Below are 26,999 nucleotides of genomic sequence, written 5' to 3' on the forward strand. Positions count from 1 at the left end.
TAATGATAGTATATACATTTTTTTGCAAAATTTAATGTAAGGGAAAATCATTTACACTTTTAACATGTACGTAGCAGTGGAAATTTGAAAGAGTAAGAACTTGATTTTAAAAGACTTTAAAAGGATCAGAGTACCTGGGTGGCTCAGTCGGTTAAGAGTCTTACTCTTGATCTAGCTCAGGTTTTGATCTCAGGGTCGTGGGTTTGGGTCCTGGATTGGGTTCCATGCTGGGCATGGAGCCTACTTAAATAAAAATTAAAAAAAAAAAAAAAAAGACAGCAGTATCTGTATCAAAAAATAATTTATGACTCTCTACCTTTCAGAAAAGACTAACTTGGGACTGACCAAAATAATTTCACCTTTATGAAGATTTCTGGTCTTCTTTTAAGTATAATCAGAAAAATCAGAAACTTTTTAAAATAAGTCAAAATTATTTTTCATAAACCGAGGAAAACACACAATTTTAAAACAGAAAAGCAGGAGGGAACTAAATCTCCTTTATGGATCTAGAGTTATGTGAGCCCAACAGTGAAAATATTTGAAGCAGAGCTCCCTGTTATCTCTTTATTTTTTTAAGGTGTCAAAAATCAGAAAACAAGTCAAAATATCACCTGATAAGAGGACAATTTTAGAATTAAAAAAATTCTAAATTTTTTTTTTTTACTAGTTGTATGATACTGTGATTTCCTAGTTAACACAGAAATAAGATCATAGTTGAAGTTTTCTAAATGTTCATTCCTAGGAGGATTAGCTCACCCATCACATTTTCTGTTTGATTTTTCATGCCTTTGCAGAAAATTACGTGAAGGTTATTACTTTCCATTTGCATATTCTCTGATTAATTTATATTGGACATGCACAAAAGTGGTTTTTTTCCAACAGATATAAACACAGATTCATTTCTATAACCCAAACATCACATTCTACAAATTGTGAGACATGAAGGACAACTTAAACATTTTACCATATGCAGTAGGGTGGGAAGAATGGCAGAGATGCCTAGGTAAATGTTTCTAAAAACCCACAACGTAATTTTCTCTGTGTTCTTCATGCTATCAGTAGTTGACCAACAAGTCCAGAATTTCTTTCTTTGATTAAAGTGGTAATAATCGTGGCTCCTTCCCTTAAACTTGCTTGTAGCTTCTGCTCATCCTGGAAATTAAAAAAGATTAAACAATGATTATTTTAAAAAGAAAATATGTCACACATTAAATGTAATGGTTTCTTTACTCTTTTAATATTTTTTAGGTTTTTAGGTTTTAGGTTTTTTTTTTAATATTTTTAGGTTTTTTCCCCATCAGCTTTATAGAGAGATAATTAACATATAACATTATGTAAGTGTGAAGTGTACAATGTAATGTTATGATATACCTATGTGTTATGAAATGATTACTACAAAAAGATTCGTTAATCCATCACCTCATACATACATACCATTGAGAGGGTAGTGAAGAGCATTCAAAATCTACTCTCAGCCACTTTCAAGTATACGATATTAACTGTAGTCACAATGCAATATATAATCCCATAACTTATTCACCTGACAACTGGAAGTGTGCACTCTTTGATCAACATCTTCCCAATCAGCCTCTCTCAACTACTATCCTCCTGTTTTTATGAGTTCAGGGAGACACTTTTCAAGTCCCCTGCTCTCTGGACTTGGCATTCTATGGAACTCAGACAGTCACTGGTATGTACGTGGTCCCTCCAATAAAGGAGAAATGCTTTCACAAGCACTTTTCATTATATACAAAATATATCTCCTGCAGATACCAGGAAAACACTGACACACTTTCAAATGCTAGCAGCATGAAACAAAAGATTTTCCCTTAATCCTGTATGTGACCAACTCTGGCTCTTTATACAAGTGTGAATATTTCATCGATGATACAAGCCTTTCCTTCATCTTTCTGAGTGTTCCCCAATAAGAGACTTTGTTATAAACTGTGAACACCAGTCTGGGAGGAAAAATAAAAAAGGCTTGTTGTTTGTGAAGTAAGGTCAGGCACATTAGTGAAATGAGTTTCTCAAAAGTTGCTAAAATGTGGTTTTGCCTGTGAAATCATATTGCCTATGAATATATGTTTATTCCAACTGTTTAGGTTTCTTGAGAGGGATGAAAGGATGGTAATATGAAGAGGAAGGGAAAGTCAAAACAGAGCTAATATCTTTAGAGTCTCTGTATTATGAATTGTGCTAGGTTCAAAAAGAGGGACCTGGTAATCAACTTCTAAATGCCGACATCACCCTTAATACCCTTTCCTAGTGTTAGGTGTATCACCAGTACCTACTGCGTCTACCTTCTTAACATTTCTTGAATCCATTTACTCCATTCAAACTGGTGCTGCCAGCAAAACATCTCTATCCTAAATTACAGGAACGATCTTGTAAACAGTCTCTCTGAAGTCATGTCCTCTTCTGCCCTGTTTCCCACACAGCAGTCAGAATATTTATTTTAACATAGAAATCTGATCACTACTCTGCCTAAAATTCTTTCAAGGCTACCTCCGAACTTCAGGATCAAGTCAGAACTCTACCTTTTTATCTTTCAAACCTCTTCCTGTCATTCCCTTATATTCACTCAATTCCCCAAGCCACACAGAACTGCTTAAGATTGCCCAAACAAGGTACTTTTCTAAACTTCCATTCCTTTGCCCCAGCGAATCCCTTTGCCAGGACAGCTATCTCACACCCTTTCTAGCTTAGCTGACCCTAGTTATTCCTTGTGGTTCCACTCAGTTATCATTGGTTGCAATCTACCTGGACCTCAGCCCCCAGGCCAGCTGGGTGAGGCAACTCTCTGTTTCCATAGTTATCAATTCCTCCAGCACACTGAATTCTAATAGTCTTTTTAGTTGACCATCTATTCCACCAGATGATGAGTTTCTTTATGGAAAGAATTTTTCATTTTGTCTTTGAATACAGAACACTGAGTTCAATGCCCACCACATGGCAGCACTCCATAAATTACAATGAACTCAGAGCAAAGGAGGCTATGATAGAGATATCATCGCCCTTTCTGTTTAAGACATTTCTTAACACTGACCACTTTGGGGTTACTTTGCTTACTCCTATTTGCATATTTGGCAGGAAGCCTGGCAATGGAACAAAGAATTTTATCAAAACCTTTCCACAACTACACCTTCACCAGCACAGAGGCATATAGGTTCGCCATCTATGAGGACGGTGATGAGAGACCACCTCTGCTTAAGCTACACTTTTCCATCAATTTCCCTGTTTGTGTTCTAAGGCGTAGACCTGGGGAAAACCCACAAGGGATTGAATGGTGGCTACTTTGCATCTCGCAGGTGAGTATTAATAACATTTCAGTACTGGATTTCAAATGCTATACTGGTTTCCTTAATATCACAAGACCTAAATCACATGTAAACCATTCTAAAGCCAAATACGTTTGGGCTTAAAATGTGATACACTTATATAGGAGCAGATATCATTCATAAAAACATAAATAAACATTCTTAAACTGAACAAAATATAAATTAACTCTGAATATGAATCTGTAACTCTTAATGGTTAGTTAATTACAATAACACAGGGTTTATAATACATATCTATGCCCATCTCATTTATTAAATTGAAGCATAGAACAGATGATGAAAATTAGTTTCTCCTTTAAAAATAAACAGAAAAAGACTATCTGATTGAGCCAGCCAGGTGCCCCAGAAAAAGACTATCTGTATAGCCTCTTTGAAACCAATTTATACTTGTCATAATGAAAGCAGCAGAGCAACACACAAAGAAGGGGGAAATCTGTTTTAAGATCCTAGGGCTAGAAAAATTGTATTTCTAAATCTTAGAACAAATCTTCTATTTTCATTTTGATAGCTCCCTACCTTATATGTCTTTCACTAATGAATTTAAGAATGCTTTTTTTTTTAAAGATTTATTTATTTATTTATTTGACAGACAGAGAACACAAGTAGGCAGAGAGAAAGGGGGAAGCAGGCTCTCTGCTGAGCAGAGAGCCCAATGCGGGGCTTGATCCCAGGATCCTGGGATCATGACCTGAGCTGAAGGCAGAGGCTTTAACCCATTGAGCCACCCAGGCGCCCCTAAGAATGCTCTTTCAAAGGTTAATTTATTTGTGCAATATCTATAGGCATCATTTGGAATGATGTTTAATTCAGTGAGAAGAACCTATGTTATTCCACTATTTTCCCTTTCTGCCTAAGCTCAATCATTTTATTTCTGAAAAATGCAGAAATTCAAAAAGTGATTAAGCAAGATGGTGAGAACCACCTATATTCAGAAAATTCTATTTTGTACAAAGAGGTGTTCAAAAATGTATGGAGTTCAAACTCATCTCAAAACTCACTATCTCTATAAAAGCATTGCTAATTCAATTTTTTTTAAAGGCAAATTCAAACAGATCTTTAAAAAATCATTTCTTGCTGCCAGTAGATATGAAAACCAGTGTTTTTAATTGAGGAGGTGGGGGAACAGGGTGGGGGAGAGTTATAGCTGATCATTTTATCATCATCTGCACACAAATGTGTATATGTATATATACGTATATATACATATATTCCTTTGTGTATTCCAAATATGATATAACAAAAATGTTTAATGTTAAAATTAAGAAAGCCAGGTCAACATGAATATTGAAAAATGTTTACAGTACATGTTCTTGATACGATGTAATGAAAATGTCATTGACTACTGGGGTCTTCCTCCCCAAAACCCATAACCCCAATCTAATCATGAGGAAAATATTACACACATTTCAAAAGAAGGGCATCTTACAATATAGCTGAACAATCCTCCTCAAAATCGTGAAGTTCATCAAAAACAAGTCTAAGAAACTGTTACAGCCAAGAGGAACATAAGGAGACGTGACAAACTAAAAGTAATATAACATCCTGGAATAAAAAATATACAATAGCTAAAACTAAGGAAATCTGAATGAACTATGGACTTTAGTTGCCAAAAATAAGGAGATAGGTAGAGAGCATATGGGAACTCTCTGCTATCCTGAATAAAATGAAGTGTATTATTTGTCAAAAAGTATATGCTCAATTTCAAAATATTTCTCTTGATTTTAACGATGTTTCTGTGCCAGAATTGGAAAACTTGAGTTACAAAGTTATTTTACGTGTGCCAGCCCATTTGTATATTCCTTAATTAAATTATACTATTCTTTTCATAAATTATGCAATCGATAAGGGCACCGACTCTAGAATGAGAATGTTGGTATTCAAATAAAGGCTTTGACGATTTTCAAGCAAATTATTTAAATTTCACAGCTCTCCATTTTTTTTTTTCCAGCTAAAACCACGTTAACAATATTTGTCGCCTCACCACTTTTCTGTGGGGACTAAATCAGATAAGACAAATAAACCACAGATACCAGGTAAATATCTATTCACAAGGGTTGTTAGAACTATTTTTGTGGTGTGCACGAACTTCATCTGTGACACAGTAGCTGCTCTTATTCTCTCATCACACATAACAGTTAAATCTGATTATCTACTATATGTAGGGACACTGCTGCGGCTCTTGGACAGTAACCTGCGAGTGCCTACAATCCTTGAAAGAAAAGCCTGTTACGTAACATTCACCCCAGCTGTCTTGTTGAGAGAATTTTTCCAAACTATAAAGAAGAGAAATAAAGCCAAAGAAGAGAATGACAGCCTCTCCAGGTAGAAAAGACACAGATTACAATTTAGAGTTGTTAAGTTGTTAGGTGGCGTGGATTTGTGCTGATAAGGTCCCTGGCCATGGAGAGTTACAGAGAAGTCCTAAAAATCTGCTAAGTATTCCTTCCTTCCTTGGTCAGCTTCTAAGCCGGGCTTCTGCAGGAAGAACTCAGGGGGCCCTGCAGAGAACAGCTGCTGGAGAGCTGGGGAGTTGGGCAAAGATTCAGAGGCCACACTGTGCCGAGGACAAGGAGGTTAGATACGAGTCCAGAGAGAATGAAGAGATTTTGGTGAATATGCATGGCTTTTCGATGACGGCTTGAAAAGGCCATGCTTACAGCCTGGGAATAAAGACAAAACGGAATTGAACCTGCCCTAACAAAGTTTAAACAGCCTCAGAAGATCAGGTAGATCTCCCAATAATAGAAATGTTTGCCAGAACAAATTTTAATATTCTTTGGAGGAAGCTAAAATAAGCTAGAGCCTTTAAAAAGTTTTATTACTCAAGTATGGCTTATAATAAAATCTTACTAGATGAGTAAAGAAGCAGCAAACAGGAAAAAAAAAAAAACTTGAGAGAAAATCATCCGTATATAGGATCTTTTCCAAACATAATCCATATGTTGGATTAGCATGCAAGGATTTCAAAATAACTATGATTAATATGTTAAAAAAGAGAAGGAGATGGAAACACTGATGAAAAATGGACTTATTTTCAACGTTGCATGGGAATCTATAATAAAGAATATTTACAACTGTAAAATATACTACTTGAAATTAATAATGGATTGGTTTAACATGAGATGGGCAGAGCAGAAAACAGTATCAGTGAACCTGAGGTCAGGTTAAAATATGTACATATATATCCAAACTGAAGTACAGAGAGAAATGGTGAATTATCACTATAACCATCTTCCTACTTAGGGCCACATTACCATTCCACTTCCTATTGCTTTCTTACCTACTGCTACACCCCACTGCCACCATCCAAACACCTGTTTGGGACATTTAGAAAATCACCTATGGGTTCTCTCATTAGCCATGTCACCTGGGGAGTGTTTACCACATGAAAATAACAAGCATAAAAAAAAGTCAACCCCATTTCTAGAAAAACAACCCAACATCATGTATGTAAATATTCAAAGAACCAGGCTGACGGTAATATTGCTACAGCTGGGCATAAAGGGATGAGGGAATTCAGAGTGTGGTAAGACCACGTGATGCTGGAATGACGCCTGAAGGAGGTGGGGAAGGATGAGACGAGGAGGCAAAAACTTCAAAGTCCAGAATGGACAAGAAATATTGAGGGAACAAGAAATCATGGCGGATTTTCATTGTGGCATAACAATGTGATAGGCTAGACCTCTCAAAGATATTGCAGGGAAAGTGAGCACCCAAATTCCCACAAAAAATATCAAAATAAATCTACTAAAATTAAATTTATCAACAGTTCATTTCCCATCTGTAACTCTAGCGATACCCAGGCTTCAGGTTTACTTTAATTTCTACTCTCCAGCCATAAAGAGCATAAACTTGAAACACAGCACACCAATTTTGACATAATCACACATAAAAATCAAAGAAATACATTTCTTGAATTTAAAGAAAAACAGAAGGCTATTTAGTGAGGCAAGATGAGTTAGTCTGCATTATCTCTTAAATCTAAAAGACCTTCATCATAATGCCTTGTTTCCTATTATCCTATTCAAATTTTTTGAGAAATGTCAAATTTTTGAGAAAAATCTTAAAAATTGCTAACTCTTATCAATTACTTCCCAATAAAACTGGGCAAAAATAAAAAAAAATACTAACTCTATCCTGTCATAAAACAATAAAATCATAACTTCCAGCTCAAAAATGCAGCATTCATTCTTTCTTGGTTACAAGTATATTTAAAAAAATAGAAGCCAGTCAGAAAGGAAATAAAGAACGGATGGGCCTGATTTCTTAAAATACTAGGAGGGGAAATATCAAAATGTTAACAAGAATTATTTTTTTTAAGATTTTATGTATTTATTTGAGAGAGAGTACAAGACCTCAAGCAGAGGGAGAGGGAGAGGGAGAAGCAGGCTCCCTGCTGAGCACGGAGCCCCACTTGGGACTCAATCCCTGGACCCCTGAGATCATGACCTGAGCAGAAGGCAGACACTTAACTGACTGAGCCACTGAAGGCCCCAACAAGAGTTATTTTTGGATGATGGATTCATGGCTGTTCTCATTTCTTCTCTGTGTTTTACTCTCAAAATTTCCATAATGAACATAACTTACTCTTCTAATAAGAAAAATAAGTTGTTTTAAAATTTAGTTTCAAGACTGTTTAAATCCTGGGAACTAAATTTCATTTGTTATCACATAAAATCAATAATACAGAACACTGTCCAAATTTCCAGGAAACATTCATCTCCGTAAAAAAACTTCAAAATCTGCAAAGAAACATATTATTTTGAATACTTTAGTCTTCAATAAAAGGTCCAAGAAAGAATTATATTAATAATTCACAAAGCCTTAGCTTTCTTCTGCTGACTTAGAGGTTAAGAAAAACATTGTGGAAGTCAAGCTAAAGGAAACAACAAAAAGTTTATACTTAATTTTATTCAGTACATTAACAATTGCTCATTCATATCCCGAAGAGTTTCTCAATAGTCAGATTTTTTTAAGTATTAGGAAAAACATGAGATGAAATATAAATATATAATAGCTCTTTTAAGTTTTCTATACCCTCAAACTGAATTACTTAGAATGAGAATTCACGTGGGTTTTATCGAGAAACACCAAATTTGGCTATTTCTTTATCCCTTGTCATTTCAAGATTAAGATGACATATATTATGCTTAGATGAAAGACACTAAAAAAGCTCTAATTAATATTCTCTCTTAAACACATAAGGTAATTCTAAATTTACTCCAGAGTAATTAAGTCTTGTCAACTGAATCCTGGACTTCAGTGTTTTTTGTATGTGACTTGTTTTCTGGTTGATAGGTAGGTTTCCTTATGACAGTTTTATGTGTCTATCATCTTCAATGGAGTCCTAGAGTTTTGATGCAGAAATTCTCATGGGACTTCTAAGCCATTGGCAAAATTTGGGAAATCAGGATAAGAAGGAGATATCACTATTTTCATAGAAGATTGGGAATGACAGGAAAAACCTCCATAATTTATAGTGGCTCTTCAGTCCCACCTTCCCATCACCTATTACTATTTGGACAAGACTGCAGTTCCAGAGAAATTACATCTCAGAAGTGTGTACAAGTCATCAATTTTCTATAATGCCTACGTCTTCAAAATTCCTTACTCACTAAATGCTCCCTTCCATTTTCTCAAGGACAGCTTAGGGCAAAACTATTCACAGTGTACATAAACTTGAAGAACTTGTTAAAAGGCTTATTTTAATACATTTATTTATATTACCATACTACACAGCTCTCAGTATTTGAATTACTGGGACATAAATTTATAGTATGCTGTTAGGATCAAATTTATGTGGATTTTGTGGAATATGCTCTCAAAGAATAGCAGGAAAAGCTATGACATCATTGCTGTCCAAATCTTTATAGACAACCTGAAAGGAAATCTTTTAGAGATATTCATCCTCCACACACATCACTCCTAAAGAACACAATATCCTCTGTTAAAAGGAAAACTATAAAGTTAAGATATATGTATATACATATTTAGGCTTTAGATGTCTCAGGAGATTACACAGTCCTTTTTGAAAGGTAAACAGTACATTGTCTCAGCAACTTCCATTCCTAAAGTCTCATTCAATTTCCATGAGTTACAAAACTGTCCGAAATCCAGGTTGTCCTCATTTTGACATTAATATCCTTCTGCTATCAATCCTTATTTTGGTGAAATCATGCAAAAATTATCAAAATGCCAGAAAATGTCTAATACATTATATGTTAATAAAAAATTTTTTTAAATGGCAGAAAATGTCAAAAGCTTCCAAAAAATAAAAGTGCACAATCTATATCCATACATACATTTATATCTACATATCTTTATAGAAAGCATGTACAATATACAAAAATACAGAATATATGATATGTAAAAATGTTAAATTAGACTTAGAAATCCTTTAACATTTTATTACATTTGTAAGATAATACCAAATCAAAAAATTCATATACCTTTTTCTCACGCAGAAGGGGAAAAATAAATAAATAAATAAAATCTAACAGTAAAACACTGCCCCCTAGTGGAGATGAAGATGAATGTTTGGTGTGCATAAAATTCAAAAACTTCAGGAAAAAGCACTTACTGGCAGAGTGAGAAAAACAAAACAGTCCTCTCCAAATAAAAAGCGTTTGCTTCCTTCTCATTTGAGTACTACGACCTCCTAAATATCTCGGTAATACAATACTATGAAAATGCACCTGGCTTTCCTTATTAACATGATTCTCACACAGCAGTCTCCTCTATTCTCCATGCCTTGCCATACTATAGGTGCTCAATACGTATCTGTAGAAAGAGCTAAGAAAAAGGAATTGGTCAGGGCACTTGGGTGGAACAGTCAGCTAAGCGTCCAAGTCTTGGTTTTGGCTCAGCTCAAGGTATGGGTCCTGCGGGGCACCTGGGTGGCTGTTGGTTAAGTATCTGCTTTCTGCTCAGGTCATGATCCCAGTGTCCTGAGGCAGAGCCCCGGGTCAGGCTCCATGCTCAGTGGAGAGTCTGCTTCTCCCCCTCCCTCTGCCCCACCCTCTGCTGTGTTCTCTCTCTCACGCACTCACTCTCTCTCTCTAAAAAAAAAAATCTTAAAAAAAAAACAAAAAACAAAAACAAAAAAAAACCAAGATGTGGGTCCTGGCATAAGCCCCATGTGGGGCTCCCTGCTCAGTGGGGAGTCTGCTTCTCCACCTCTGCCCTTCCCCACTAGTGCTTGCACGCATGGACATGCTCGCTCTCTCTCTCTCAAATAAATAAATAAAGTCTTAAAAAAAAAAAAAAAAGAAAGAAAAGTAATTGGTCCAAAACTCTGGGACACAGCACGGTTACTCTGCTGAATAGAAATAGAGAATAAAGATAAGAAAGACCCAAATCATGTAGTGTTGAGTGCCAGAGTACGGGGGATAAAACATGGGCAGCTAAAAAGCAGCTGTCTACCATGAGAAACAAGCAGCGCATTATTGTGTCAATTATTTCTAGATCTGGGATCTGTCACACTGTCATACTTTATTTTCTTATAACATCATTCATACTATCAGTTCTACAACTTAATAAAGTTGAAAAAGTGGTCTCGTTTATAACATCCCTTTAGTTAGCAAAAATTTTTTGATCCTACACACCCTCCCAGCAGTTACCAAGTCCTCCTAGCTTCCTATTGTGATGTCCCTCACCAGTCACACTCCAACTGCTCCAAGTCTACATCCATATCATCCTGGAGCTTGATTCCTCTAGGATGTCCTAACTGGCTACATTTTTGGCCTGTGGGTACTGCTCTCAACTCAACTAGGACACCAATTCCCTTAGATCAAACTCATGTTTCTTTCAGCACATTCTTCACTTAAGTATTTAAGATTGTCCACAATCAACCTAATTAACCCTTCTAGCCACAGTTCTTACTTCTCTACAGAATCTACTTCTGTAGCCATACTGGTGCAATCAGTCATTCCTTCTTTAGTAAAATGATTTCCTAGCAATTTTCTACTTCACACCGATTTCCGAAAACCTGGCTGTGATGACTAGTATCTGCTTTACTGAACATCAGTAATTTACATTATCATAATCTGTCTCACAATCCCTTACTAAAATTTTTATTACATTTCCATATGTATAAGTCTTATCTCTTAGCTAAACTGCAGATAGTAAAAGGCAACTCTCTCAAATTATATTATAACCTCAAATAAAGTACTAATTCATAGTAGGTACTCAATAAATATATACTGACTGGGTTAATTTGCTAATGAATTCTATAAAGATCTGGCTTTCTGTATGACTATTAAGACATCTATGAAATATCAGTTTTTTTCTTTTTTTTATATGACAGACAGAGATCACAAGTAGGCAGAGAGGCAGGCAGAGAGAGAGGAGGAAACAGGCTCCCTACTAAGCAGAAAGCCCGATTCGGGGCTCAATCCCAGCACCCTGGGATCATGACCTGAGCCAAAGGCAGAGGCTTTAACCCATTGAGCCACCCAGGCGCCCCAAAATATTGAAGTATTTAGATAAAGGATATATCCTTATGGGAATAACTTCCTAAAAATAAAAATAAGAAAAAAATTGTATCTGTACTTAGAAACTGGAAAGATGTCAAAGCTACAATTTTGCGCTACATGATTCCCCCTTTTACGAAAGAATACCTGGTCTGGGAGCTAGATGTAAGGGACACTGATAAATTTACACTAATATACCCAAGTCAAGGGGATAAAGTCAGATGACAAGGCAAACATTCTGAGATAGGATGGCTGCATAAACCGAAAAGCAACACATACTAGGTGTGAATGGTGAGGAATGGATACTGTTTCCATAATGCATGAAAGGTGACAGGAGGGGCAGAAAGATTATCCAGAAGAGTTTGTTCTTGAGTGGATGGTCTAGGTAGAAAAACTACTAATACAAAAATATTGATAATTCTTTTAGAGCAGAAAGACCAAGTTTTTCCCATAAAATTTATATTCAAAATTTTAATTACAAATTTCATACAGGAGAAACTTAAATAGGGTCAATGCAAGCACATTTTCTCGGTAGCCGTGTGTGTATGAGAGAGGGAGAGAGAGAATGAGAGAGGAGAAAGAGAGAGAGAATTACTGTTGGAATAGTTTTGAGCAGTTAAAAAGAAAAATACACCTAGTTAATAACCATAAGACTCTTGAATATTGGTAAATGCGTGATTAGTTAGTATCCAAATTTTAATACCCAAGTTCCACAGTAAAGTGGAAAGTTTACCATTACATTAAAAACTCAACCACCTCCCAAGACGGAAACTTTAAATCACAATTTATAAATAGCGTCCTATCCTGACCAGACTGGTATTCTTTTTATCAGTATTAACTACCAAAAAACTAAACTGGCAAAGTCCCTCCTACATCAGAGTGAAGTTCTGTCTCATGGAGGAGATCACAAATGGTAGAAGTTGCCTAGAAAGCTTCTTCCCAGTGAGGAGAAAGAAAAAAAATCAGATGTGCAAAATAATATTCTAGGGGGATATGGAATCACTGGAATTAAATCTCTCTAAAGTAACACTACTAAGTGAGGACAACAGTAAGATTCAAGAAGATTCTTCAGTCATAGGTCTGGGAACAAAGCAGGAAAAATTTTATGTCATAAGAGATTTCATGTAGGTATTAAATAAATGTATTTTCAATTAGCAATCTCACTGGAGGTGGGAGACAACCTACTTCTATATGAAGCTGAATTCAATTAGTGGGAGTCAAACTTGAAAATGTTTAGAACTCAGAGGAATAAAGGACTGAAATAGTTCATGAAAAGTCAAGGCATTAGTTTAAAAATTATATAAAGGAAATCTGGGGAGAAAACACAATAGATATTGCAGAAGTCATAATGATGCAGGAAAAAAAAATCCCTTAATTGAATTTAACATCAGAAATTATAGACAGAGATATCATTAAGTGCCCAGCAAAATTAGAGACAATCCCTAAAGAAGTCACATTGACATATTACCTTCGAATTTAAATATAAATATTCAATAGCGTTCACAGAGAATACTGATTATTTCCAATAGGCAAGGATGGCCTTTTGTGAAATGCTAAGTACCACAAGAAAATGGCATTTAAGGAAAAGATTGTTAACTTAGAATTCTAAGTGTTAGAAGAATAAGAAAGAAGACATTTGTAATATGCAAGGGCTCTAAAAATTACCAATCAGTGGAGACTTACTCTAAACAGGAATTATTTAAAAACTTAACTTCTAATGATAAAATGAGGAAAAAAAAGCTTACTTAACCAATGACGCAATGAGAATAGGGACTCCTTTCAACAACTATTTAAGAATTTACCTGACACCAGGGGCACTTGGGTGGCTTAGTGGGTTAAGCCTCTGCCTTCAGCTCAGGTCATGATCTCAGGGTCCTGGGATAGAGCCCTGAATTGGGATCTTTGCTCATCGGGGAGCCTGTTTCCTCCTCTCTTTCTCCCCGCCTGCCTCTCTGCCTACTTATGATCTGTCTGTCAAACAAATAAATAAAATCTTAAAAAAAAAAAAAAAAAAAGAATTTACCTGACACCAGATAGTAGGCTATACATTAAGATGTGAACAGACACCCATTTGTCTATTTTATGTAATATGTAGTCAGTTAAGTCAGACAAACACATACACATACTCATAATAACAAGTTATGAAGGAAACAAAAGACCAATTTATTATGAAAATAAAACCAGCATTAAACTTCTTAAGCACAAAATATTTTTAAAACTATGAAAAAAAAACCAAATAAATGAAGAGGGAAACACAAAAATGAAAAAGCAGAACTATATTCTCAAATATGTAGATTTGAAATATAAAAGAAATAGAACTTCTACAAATGAAAACTATTACTGAATTTAAACAAACAAAAAATCCGAAAGCATGGGTCAGAGAACAGATTAGACATAACTGAAAAGACTATGAGTGAAACTGAAGGCAGAGTTGGAGAAATGACTCAAAATTCGTAACAGAATTCACAAAAAAATAGGAAGTGTAAAAGAAGGCTATGGAATTTCACAAATATGATAACAATGCCCAATATATATTTAATCAGAACTCCAGAAAGGGAGAATGGAGACAATGGAGAAAAATAAAAATAAGAATTATTGCTAAAGATTTTCCAGAAGTTATGGAATACGCGAACTCATTCATAAAGGAAACCCAGTAAATTCCAAGGTTCATAAAAAGGAAATTCAACAAGTAGATGAATAAATGAATTGTGAAACCTAAATATAAAGAGACAATCTTAAAGCAGCTAGACAGAATAGACCAATAGAGGACTAACAATCAGACTTACTACAGTCTTCCTCACAGCAACAATGGAAGCAAGAACGCAATGAAGTATTTGCAAAGTGCTGTAGACAAAAAGCAAATAATCTCTCTCCAACAAATAAACAAACACTGTTTACCTAGAATACTTTTTAACTTCCTACCACAAACACTACATATCAAGAATGAAGATAAAATATGAACTCCTTCATATAAGTTTATTCCTAAAAATATTCTGACAGTAAAGGATGTATCTCAAGTGGAAGAAAAGTAATTTCAAAAGTAAGGTCAAATAGGGTAGACTGCTTTGGAAAATTGAAGAGCTTTAAAATAAGTAAATAAATCTGAAAGCAGTGTGTTCAGAAAATCAACAACTGTAACATTTAAATAGACAGTAAAGATAAAAATAGTGGTTAAGAACAGTAGCATAAAAAGTGTTAGGTGAGTGACCAAAATGTTCTAAGATCAATGAAATTGTTGGGAGAGCAATTAAAATACACAGTTTAAATTCCAGACTTCAAGCTCTGTTACAAAGCTGTCATCATCAAGACAGTATGGTACTGGCACAAAAACAGACACATAGATCAATGCAACAGAATAGAGAGCCCAGAAATAGACCCTCAACTCTATGGTCTTAGAGTTTTATCTTTACCTTCAACAAAGCAGGAAGGAACGTCCAATGGAAAAAAGATAGCCTCTTCAACAAATGGTGCTGGGAAAATTGGACAGCCACATGTAGAAAAATGAAATTGGACCACTTCCTCATACCACACATGAAAATAGACTCAAAATGGATGAAGGACCTCAATGTTGAGAAAGGAATCCATCAAAATCCTTGAGGAGAACACAGGCAGCAACCTCTTTGACCTCAGCTGCAGCAACTTCTTTCTAGGAACATTGCCAAAGGCAACAGAAGCAAGAGCAAAAATGAACTATTGGGATATCATCAAGATCAAAAGCTTTTGCCCAGCAAAGGAAACAGTTAACAAAACCAAAAGATAACTGACAGAATGGGAGAAGATATTTGCAAATGACATATCAGATAAAGGGCTAGTATCCAAAATCTATAAAGAGCTTAGCAAACTCAACACCCAAAGAACAAATAATCCAATCAAGAAATGGGCAGAGGAAATGAATGGACATTTCTGCAAAGAAGACATCCAGATGGCCAACAGACACATGAAAAAGTGCTCCATATCACTCGGCATCAGGGAAATACAAATCAAAACCACAATGAGATATCACCTCACACCAGTCAGAATGGCTAAAATTAACAAGTCAAGAAATGACAGATGCCAGCGAGGATGCGGAGAAAGGGGAACCCTCCTACACTGCTGGTGGGAATGCAAGCTGGTGCAGCCACTCTGGAAAACAGTGTGGAGGTTCCTCAAAAAACTGAAAATAGAGCTACCCTATGACCCAGCGATTGCACTACTGGGTATATATCCTGAAGATACAAATGTGGTGCTTCAAAGGGGCATGTGCACCCGAATGTTTATAGCAGCAATGTCCACAATAGCCCAACTATGGAAAGAACCTAGATGTCCATCAACAGATGAATGGATAAAGAAGATGTGGTATATATATAAAATGGAATACTATGCAGCCATCAAAAGAAATAAAATCTTGCTGTTTGCGACAACGTGGATGGAACTAGAGGGCATAATGCTTAGCGTAGTGAGTCAGTCAGAGAAAGAACTATCATATGATCTCCCTGATATGAGGAAGTGGAGATGCAACATGGGGGGTTTGGGGGGTAAGAAAAGAAAAAATGAAAGAAGATGGGATCGGGAGAGAGACAAACCATAAAAGACTCAATCTCAAAAAATAGACTAAGAGTTGCTGGGAGGAGTGGGGACGGGAGAAGTGGTGGGGATATGGACACTGGGGAGGGTATGTGCTATGATGAGTGCTGTGAAATGTGTAAACCTGGCGAGTCACAGACCTGTACCCCTGGGGATAAAGACACATTATATGTTTATTTAAAAATTTAAAAATAAAAAATATTTTTAAATACCAAAAATACACAGTTTTGATTTTTACTTACATATGCAAAGTAAATTTCAGAATGCCTACAAATGTCTAACAATAGGATGTGTTCTTTATCACTTGAGAGAAAATAGAGTAAGAAAGAGTTAGGGCTTCCAGGCAGCTAAAGCCAAAGGCAGCTCCCACAATACCTTAAAAGAGAAAGAGAAAGAGAGAGAATGAGAGAGAGAGAGGCTAGTAAGAAAAACAAAACTGAACAATGAGAAGACCAAATAAAACTACACATACACAGAAACACACACACACATATACAACAACCTCAGTGTAACTTGAAGACAGAACTTCTGAACTTCAAAATAACTTTAAGTTAAAAAATAAAAAGAGAAAATCATAAAATGTAAATGAGCAATTTCTCATACTCCTGTGCCTTGTCACAAGCCTCATGGTGCCAAAAGGTAGTCTGCAAAAGCTTAGAAGGAAGCGGGGAGCTACTGATGAATGTAAAGCTGATCTAAAACTATCAACAAAAAGAGTAAGCCTGCCTTAACTGTGAAAATAGGAAGAAAAGGTGCATATCTGACCAGCATGACCAGTTTTAAGGGACTTGAAATCATGCTGGATTCCAAGTGGCAGTCTTCTCCTGGTGGTGAAAAACATACAAAGGAAGAGAAAAGCCATCTCTGTCAACCAAGTGGTGAAGGGGAAAGAAGCAAAAGGGAAAACACAGGCTCCTGAATTATCAAAGAGAATGAAAAAGTTAAAAGACACAAAAGTCCTTCTTCCACCATTAAATAACAGAAATGAAAAGAAAGTGGATTTTGCTATATTGACAGGCGAGGGTAGCACTGAATTAGGTCCCCTATAAACTAGCCAAATCCACAGCAGACAAATAGGAGAGAACTTAATACATCCATGCAGAGTTATTACACAAAAGAAGGATTTAACTACCTTGATTAATGAACCACCTTCCATCCAAGAAATGTTAAGCAGAAGACTGTAAGATAACACTCCAAATTAAATAGAATTGTTGCACAGTTGTAACATTTAGAACCACACTAATGTTCTACATACTCAAAAAAATAAGCAATTAGAATCAACTAAGTCAGAAGGGTGATTTCCAAAGTGGATTATTAACAAGATCAAATTAACTCCAACATGTTATAGTAACCAACCTAAAAAGGATGGCAAAGAAGATAATTAAACTAAATAATTTTGGAAGATAGTATTTCGTTCTAATGTGTATTCCCAGAGGTACGGATTGGCATTTCTGGAATTACACATGGGTATATTCCAGGGATAAAAAAGGAAGGAAATTTACTGCTTAGAATGAAAGATTCTTCATTGGTGGAGAAAGGGATTATATATAAGAAAATGGAGAAGCTACTAAGATCCATAATGTTGGATTGAAAACAGAGATGTCAGTATGAACTCAATTGATTTGAGATAGATTATGTATTATATATAAACACACATATATATATCTGGAAGTAAGTATATGAAAACATGTATATTTCCCAGTAATATCTACTGAAAGGGATTGCAAATAATGACATACCAGGTGCAAAAAAAAAACCCATGTGCCCAGATCTTAGTTTCTGAATACTTTAAGTGATCCCTGGATATGATGCACTGAGAAGAATACATTATTTCAGTGATATTCTTGTGAAAAATCCATAGCCTGAATTTAATCATGAAAGCTCATGAGATAAACCTAAAGTGACAGACACTGTATAACAAAACAGGCCAATATTTATCAAAAAGGAAAGGTCATGAAAGACAAATACTGTTGATATATCCCAGTTTAAATGAGACGAATAAGTGGTTCCAACAATAGGCAATGTGTGTTTCAAGACTGGATTTTGGACCAGGAAAAAGTCAACAGTGGGAGAAAAAGCAAAATTTGGTAAGATTTGTAGTTTATAGTGTTGTATCAATTAATTCTTGATTTTGATACTATGGTGATATAAGATGTTAATATTGGGGATTCTGAGTCTAGGGTGTACAGGAATGCTTTGTACTCTTTTTGATTTTTTATCAAAAATTTTTATATAATTTTTATAAATCTGAAATTATTTCAAGATGAAAGTTAAAATGAATAATTGAGAAAAAATGCAAAGCAACCAAATAAAAATCTCAGTAATAAAAAATATGAGAAAAGCACAACAGACAGGAGTCAAAAGAAAAAAGTGGGAGCACCTGTTTCAAATATTTTTCTAATTTCAATAAATGCAAATGACTAAACTCATTGATAGAAACACAGAGATTCTCAGGTTGGATTATAAATTAAACACAGCTCTATAGTCACTTCTAAAACACAAGGACACAGAAGCAAAAAATCAAGTGACTTAAAAAAGTATACCAAATAAGCACTAACCAAAAGTGAGTTTTGCTCATTATGTTCAGTATATTCACTAGAAAAATAGAGACTGTAAGACAAAAATAAATTATTATAAATAGTCACTATCTAATAAGTTCAATTCACCAGAATCAGGTTTTGGATACTGGGAGTTATAAAGTCTATTTTGGTTAAATCTGAGACGCTAGAGAGAATCCAAGAGAAAATATCAAATAAGCAGTTGTACATGGGAGTTTGGTGTATGGAAATGAGTCATGCACACATGTGCAGGGTATTTAAAACCCAAGAGTAAATGAGAACTCTTAAGAATCACACAGGACAGTGTCCTAGGGACTTTCAGCAGTTAGGGATATAACAGAAGTAAAAAGACTGAGAAAGAGCAGAAAAACTTTAGAAAAAGAAATCAGAGGAGTGTAATATTATGGAACCTGATACAAAAAGGCCATGGAAAAGAAAAAGGTACCTACTTATCCATTACTATTTACAAATTGTTATAGGAAAAGAAAAAATCAGTTATACAGAGATAAGGATAATTGCTTTTGATAGGTTATGAAGCAAAGCAATGCTTCAATAATAACAACTACTCTGCAAAGATAAGGTTTAAAAAATAGTTAAAGTGCATCGTAGAGCACTGGATGTGAAAAGGTAATAAGCGGGGTTGAAAATCATACTGCATTTCTCATTTTACACAAGGTCAAGGCAATATAAAATCATCATTGATTTTAAGTTAATAAGAAAAGGTAAATATGAACACAAAAGTCAAAAACCATCAGGGTAGGTCAGATTTAGCATCTGTCTTGAGCTCAGGTCATGATCTCAAGGTCCTGGAATCTAGTCTACATTGGGCTCCTTGCTCAGAGGGGAGTCTGCTTTTCCCTCTCCCTCTGCCCCTCCCCACTTGTGTTCTCTCTCTCTCTCTGTCAAACAAATGAAATCTTTATTTTAAAAAAATCAGCAGTAGTATAAAACAGGATATCTTACAGAATCATTAAGGGGTTAAAATTAAGAAAATAGAAAACAAAGCCTATGAAGTAAATTCCATTATTGAGAAAACTTACACCAACAAAGGTTGAATAATATGTCTACCATCACACAGATAATAACAGAGAAGCTCAGATCTGAAGCCAGAATCAGAATCTATAGAGTCTAAACATTTAACATTAGAGAATTATCCAAGATAACTTGCTCTTAATGACAATTTCAAGATAAGATCCATTATTTTCAGAGGGCCTAATTAAATACCAAATTAAAAAATATAATGCCTCTTGAGATTTTTAAATGACTCAACAGCAATAAGTTGGGTGTGTGGTCTAACATACACTCAACACCTCCATAGTATGCATATTCTTCTTCCACAAGCAAAAAAAAAAAATCACTAGGGTAATTCATGTTTTATGATGTGTCTGCAAACTGATGAGAGAAGAACAACACTTGGCTTAATAATAATAAAAATCCTAACTTGCAAATTAGGACACTGCAGAATTTGTAACATCTAGACACAAGGTAGAAGCAAGCGGTTTTCAGTAGGTATTGATGGAAGAATTAAAAAAAAAAAAAGGAGTTCTGTAAAACAGATGTAGAGGACATAAAGCAAATATTTACTGAGTCTAAATGTCATTTTCTCTTACAGTTTAATAGCGTCAAACATATACACTGCAAAGATAGGAAACATTGTCAATTTTAGGAACTATCATGCCATAAAATGATAAGGCATAAGGAACAACAATACCAGAGTCAAGTTGCTAAAGCAAAGGCAAAAATAAAAAATTAAAACAAAACATACATTGATTTGACTGCTATGGTTGGTTGGATTTGGCACGATCCCTTGCTTTTCGGAATCTGTTTTATATTGAGCCATGATGAACGTTTGCTTTCTCTGCCGACATGTTTTCAGTGAGGTGTAGAACATAGGAAAGGCTAAACAACATTTTAATTATTGTTCCAGCATTTTAATAAACTGAAAAAGGTCTAGGGAGAACACAAACAAGCAGCACATTAGAAATCTCCTGTGACATCCTGGAAACCTTACAAAGGAAACACTAACATGTTTTCCATTCACTCAGCCTAAAGCGTAATTCTCCAGTTTCCTGGATATACTAATTTCATAAAGAATAATTTAAGTGTTATATAGAACACACACAATCAAAAGGAAAAGAAGAACTACAAAACCTTTCTTCCTTTTAATTGTTTATTCATTCTGATTGGGATTGGAAGGCTTTTAAAAGACAAATAAATGCTTGCGGCTATAAATAATTAAAATACCAGCAAAGAGGAGTAATAATTACAAGAAAGAAAATGTCAGTCTGGATTATACACATGTCCAATGAAAGGAGTGAGAGATACTACTGAATAGTGAGCACTAATTCATATAAGTAAAAATGATTGATAATCTTTATAGGAATATATTAAAAGGCATTTAAAAGTAAATGTCAAATTCAATGATAGGAAATTATTATATACATTATTCTTATAAAAATATAATCTCATAGACTGAAATATTTCCTGACTTAAAAGATGAAAGAAAAGTTTGCATTTGTTTTGTTTTAGATTTGTTTTGTTTTAGATTTGAACACTTTGCTTGGATATAAGCTCTCGGCAGTGCAGAAAAAAACAAAAACATATATTCACACAACTTCCCTATGAAAATTGCCACTCATGATGACATTATTCTACACATTATACCACTCATTTTTAAAAATAAGTCTTGTGAAGTTTAGGAAGAGGGTAGGGGAAGTCTGTCTAATTATTATGGAAGAAGCCTTTGGGCTTGTCTTTCATATTCTTGATAATAAATACTACAGTAACAGCCTAATTTATAATAATTATTTTCATTCTGAGGTAATAATTTCTTGTACATCTCTTTATAGCATGTTAACTTTCTGCCTTCAACTAATTATGTGGTGAATCAAAGGGAAAAATGTCAATGTTTTAAGAGGGAAACAAAATAGATTTAATTGAATAGTAAAATAGCCCTTGTTTTCAACCAGGAACATTTCAGCCATAAGATTTTTTTTTTTTTAAGATTTTGTTTATTTGACAGACAGAGATTACAGTAGGCAGAGAGGCAGGCATGGCAAGATGGGGGGGTGGGTGGGAAGCATACACCCTGCTGAGCAGAGAGCCTGATGTAGGGCTTGATCCCAGACCCTGGGATCATGACCTAAGCCAAAGGCAGAGGCTTTAACCCACTAAACCACCCAGGGACCACTAGCCATAAGATTCTAAGAGAATACAACAGAGTGCAGAAGAGTTACATTAGTTTGGTCATTTAAAATAGGATCATGAAACAAAACAAACAAACAAAAAAGTTATAGTTAAAAGAAGAATGTAAATATAATTGATAAATACTATATTTTAATATGTTTGACATTAAAACACCCTAAAAAATGACAGTGAGAATCTAAATACTTATTCTTCTTCAAGACAAAAGAAATAGTTGTATCCTACAGTCTGATACATTGCAAATTCCCACAGGATCTAAAAGAGCAAAAGATCTAATTAAGTTACAGAAGAAGAATAGTGAATATAGTAAGTCACAAGGGACTCAAATTCAGGTAAGTTCAAATGTAGACTATGTTAATTCATGAAGACCTATCTTGTTTGTTAAAAAACACAATTCAAAAGCCCCAGTAACTCAGAGCTCTGTCCAGCAACATCTACTTGCCTAAAAATCACAAGAAGCCATAGTATTTTTATAGCTCAAAGCAGAAGCTCACCCAACTTGCTAGGCCACCCAATAAATATCATGTGATGGTGATAATGAACTCTTAATATGCATAGTATGCCAAGCTATATGGTGCTAAAGAGGTATGGGAAGAAGTCATTGCACCACATTCAACTATACAAAAATCCATGGATTTGGATTTAAAAGGGATACTGAATTTGTGGGATTTTAACTGCTTTACATATAACTTTCATCGTTTTATAAAATAGCTTGACAAATGAGGGACAAATACATAAATTTTCTCCAGCACCCAAATACTGACAAAATATTTTAATTAATATAAGCAAAACAAAAAATTTAAACTGAATTTGACTTAACACTCATCTTGATATTAAACTGTTTAGCACCTCTTCTCAAGTGTCACTCAAAACAATTTATCATATGGCATATAAAATATAATCTCTTATTTTACTAAGGGGTAAGGAGAGAAAGCAACAAAAAAAGGGGTTACTTTTTTTGAAACCATAACTAAAACTTGATCTTTTAAAATTCTGAATAAAGATAAAACAGTTTTTGTTACATTAGATACAGTAACTAAATAAATAACTTAGTTATTTCTTGTTTCCAGTTGTAAAACAGACAAGCATATCTTCCTCTGTTTACTCTGGAGACATCTATATAAAATACAATTCATCTAAAAATAGCTCATTTCTTTCATGCAACCCAATAGAATCATTTCTATGTTCCTTAAGAATAAACTAAATCAATCAACTAGAGAGTAATCACCACAAATTTGAAGATAATATGAGAAAGATAACAGCCAAGACAGGATGACCTTTCAATGATGGGATTATAAGTAATGAGAGTCATTTATTATTCATTACAAGTAATTACTTATAATTACACTTACTCATTATAAGTAATAAGAATTATAATGGTGGACTCTTTGGGGACCCCTCCCAAAGAAAGTGTTATAAATTCTAAGTGCACCTTTAAGGAAGAAATCAATTACTTTTTAATTTTATGAAGTAGGCTGTCTAATGGATGATAATTTAAGAATATATCAGAAGAAAAAAACTATTTTTGTAAGGGTTTCTTATTATAATAAATCTTTGAGAAGCTGATCAAGGTGGTAGCCTGAGAACACATCTTACTCATTTTAAATCCCTAAAGATGTGTACTAGTGGTGTTGGTGGGATGAAATGCACTTGGAAGCTCACAGATGCACACACAAATACACATACTAACACTTGGGAATAACGAGTAATGCTATGATGTGACTAGAAATTTTGGAGAATTTCTAAGAGAGAGATGGCATTAGAATGGAAATAAAAACCAGCAACCGAAATGTACGAGGTAGGGCTCCACTGAAGTCAATTCTGGGTTGATTCAAGCTGAGAAAGAACAAATTCAAGGTGCAGAAAAAGATCCTCGCTCAATGTTAAAAGTAAGTAATCAAGCACTATATTCTCAGGAATCGGGTGCAGATCCTTCAACCCCCACATGCAGGAAAGAGCTGGCAATGAAGATGTTTACCCACAGTCTGAAGCATATCATGTGAGCACTTAATCTAGTAAAATGACAATGTTAAGTTGTCAGGAAATTACAGAAGGAAAAAGGATCCTCCTTATAAGGGAAACAAACTAAAAAAGAATAATAATAATAATAATAAAAGGGAAACAAACTATTAGAAATAAATGATATTTATACAGTAATAATAATGTGAACATACTATATTAACTCAAAGTTATGATAATATACATATAATTTTCTCATCACAATATGATATAAAAAAGAGTTTATACGAAGGTTTCTAGTTCAGTTTCAACATATAAAAATCTGTAATTTAACACATTATGAAATTAAGGGAAAACACAATGGGAACTTTTTTTAAAGATTTATTTATTTTAGAAAGAGTGTGCTTGTGTGTGTAAACAAACAGAGGGAGGGGCAGAGAGTGGGGCAGAGGGAAAGGGAGAGAATCTCAAGAAGATTCCCACCAAGCTTGGAGCCCTATCTAAGGGCTGGAAATCATGACCTGAGCCAAAATGAAGAGTTTGAAGCTCAACAAACTGAGCCACCCAGGTACCCCTACAATGTGAACTTTTAATTACATTTAGTGTTTGTACTATTCAACAACTATTCCTAACAAAACAAAAAGAAGTAAAAAAGTGGGGAGAAGAATTTCTTTAAGAATTACCTTAAAGAAAGCACAAGGACAACTGACGTCACTGCTAACATATGTCAGTGTAACGGTTTCTTAGCTAATGTAACAAGAACAATAAATAGAAGGGTAAAATACTGGAAAGTAAGATATAATGTAGCCTCCTTCTTAAACATAAAAAGTAATCATTTAAAAATATAAAAGAACTGTGGACTGTTCACAGAGTTCAGTAGGGACTTAGGTATAAAATCAATTCCACACAATAATGTGCACTTTCCTATATAAGAGCAATAACCAGCTATAAAATTTAATATTTTCAAAGACCCCATTCACAAAACTTGGTAGCTCTCAAAACAGTGGCAATAACCAATTATGAAATATAATAAAAAAGATAATTATTACATTAGCAAAAACAAAGCAAGACAAATAAAAACCCATAAAATGGTCATAATTAAGTCTTGAAAAGTGTCAGGTAAAGTATTGGCATTTCCAAACTAAAACAATTTTCAACAACAAATATTAATAAATGTACTCATAACCAGTAATTTGACTCTACATTTGTAGGATGTTCAAAAAGAGTTAAATCACACACACACACACACACACACACACACAACTAACATTCTAATATTAAATTTTGCTCATGCAGTTTTATAGTTAACGGATTCATTTTTAGACTGCAAAAATATGTTAATTTTGGTCAAGATTTCAGTTACAGGAATAATAATTCTATGCAATTTTTGAGGTTGCCATAACCCCGCAACAAGAGAAACAACAGAAATCACTCTTCCTGTTCTCGGGTGTTATGTAGAAAAAGAACAGAGACATGGTCTTACAAATTTACTAAAATTCATCTCAACCTCCTCCAAACAATACTAGTGACCAAGAAAGCTATTTTCTCTTCTTTTCCCAAAGTGATTGAGAAAATTTTAAGAAATCAAATCTATGGTTAGGAGGATCAAAATTGTGTTTAAATGAGAAGTTTGCTAACCTGGGTTGGCACTAATTTGTGACTTTCAGATAAATGGTAAATCAGGTAAAAGGGATTTCTAATACAAAAGAAAGAAAGAAAGAAAGAAAGAAAGAAAGGACGGACGGACGGACGGAACCAGATGACAAATAACAGAGCCGAAGGAGTCAGTTGGCAAGAAAGCTAGAGTCTGGCTAGGACATAAGACATGGCAGTGAGGAAAAGGAAGAATCTTTGCCATTTCCAAGTTATAAGGCAGGACAAATTAGACCAATATAACATACCACCTTAGTAGGGGTCTCCTCTAATGGATGGAATTAAGAACATGCCAAATATGTTTCATTTATAAAACACTATGACAGTCCTAGAAATAAAGTTATTATGATTAATGATAAGATGAGTAGAAGAAAGGTGAACAGTAATGAACAACTCGTAGACATCAGAAAATAATTAGTTTTACTTCATGACTAACTGTATAATATATAAATTATTTTCAGCCTTATAGTGTAGTTATAAATAAGAAACACTGGTATATATTGCTTTGATTATTGTAGCTAAGCCATGAGAGTAAAAGCATAAAACAAAAAGTTTTAGTTTTAAAAGCATAAAACAAAAAGTTCAAAGTTTTAGCAATCCATCCAATTTTAATTAGTACTATCAAATCCATTATTTTTAAAGAATAAAATGACTCGATCCATCTTGTCAATCACACATTGTGCTTCTCTATAATTATGTTCCTCCTTTTCTCTCCATTCTAACCTCATTAACCTATTTTTAAGCCTTTTAAGTTTAAGTTCTCTTCAGTCATAGGCATTCTTAACCTTTCTCTAGAATGTTCTCTTCCATCATTACTTTCCTTGAGATTTCAGGTTGGGTGACAAAGTTGCTTTTATTTTCATTCCTCTTGCTCAAAAAAGTCTTTCTTGACGTGCCTGCTGAGGTGAAATCCATCCATAATGGCTCTCGTAGTTACCTCTCCTTTTTAGCAATAGTCTCTGTTCCAATTTGGTGTTGGTTAATGTGATTCTCTCCTGGCCTGAAGCTCTAGGCTCATACCAGGTATCACGTTATCTTGTCGGCTCAGCCTCAGCATTGCATCCAAAGTTTCTCTGGTGATACCTACACCAGAGTAGGAGCCAACACATATTTGTGAAGGGAAGCACATATTTTGAATGAAAAAGAAAATGTGTAAGGAAGGAAATATTAGGTTTCTGGCACTATTTGTTAGTAAATTTCTGCAATTCTTTCAGGATGTCACTTTGTCTCTTTTTCTAGTCTACATTTACATT

General features: G+C 34.7%; 1 protein-coding gene across 2 annotated transcripts in view; it reads right to left on the reverse strand.

Annotated features, from left to right (window-relative positions):
• Positions 1-234: 234 nt before the first annotated feature.
• The window catches only part of CRPPA (CDP-L-ribitol pyrophosphorylase A), a 305,237-nt gene continuing 278,472 nt past the window's right edge, over positions 235-26,999 (reverse strand). For both annotated transcript variants that reach the window (XM_044246136.1, XM_044246137.1), the window contains one exon: positions 235-1,152. In XM_044246136.1, the coding sequence (XP_044102071.1) occupies positions 1,048-1,152 (105 nt within the window). In that variant the 3' untranslated portion in view covers positions 235-1,047. The remainder of the gene's footprint in view (positions 1,153-26,999) is intronic.

This window comes from Neovison vison, chromosome 4, assembly GCF_020171115.1.
Source record: "Neovison vison isolate M4711 chromosome 4, ASM_NN_V1, whole genome shotgun sequence".
NCBI classification, from domain to species: Eukaryota; Metazoa; Chordata; class Mammalia; order Carnivora; family Mustelidae; genus Neogale; species Neogale vison.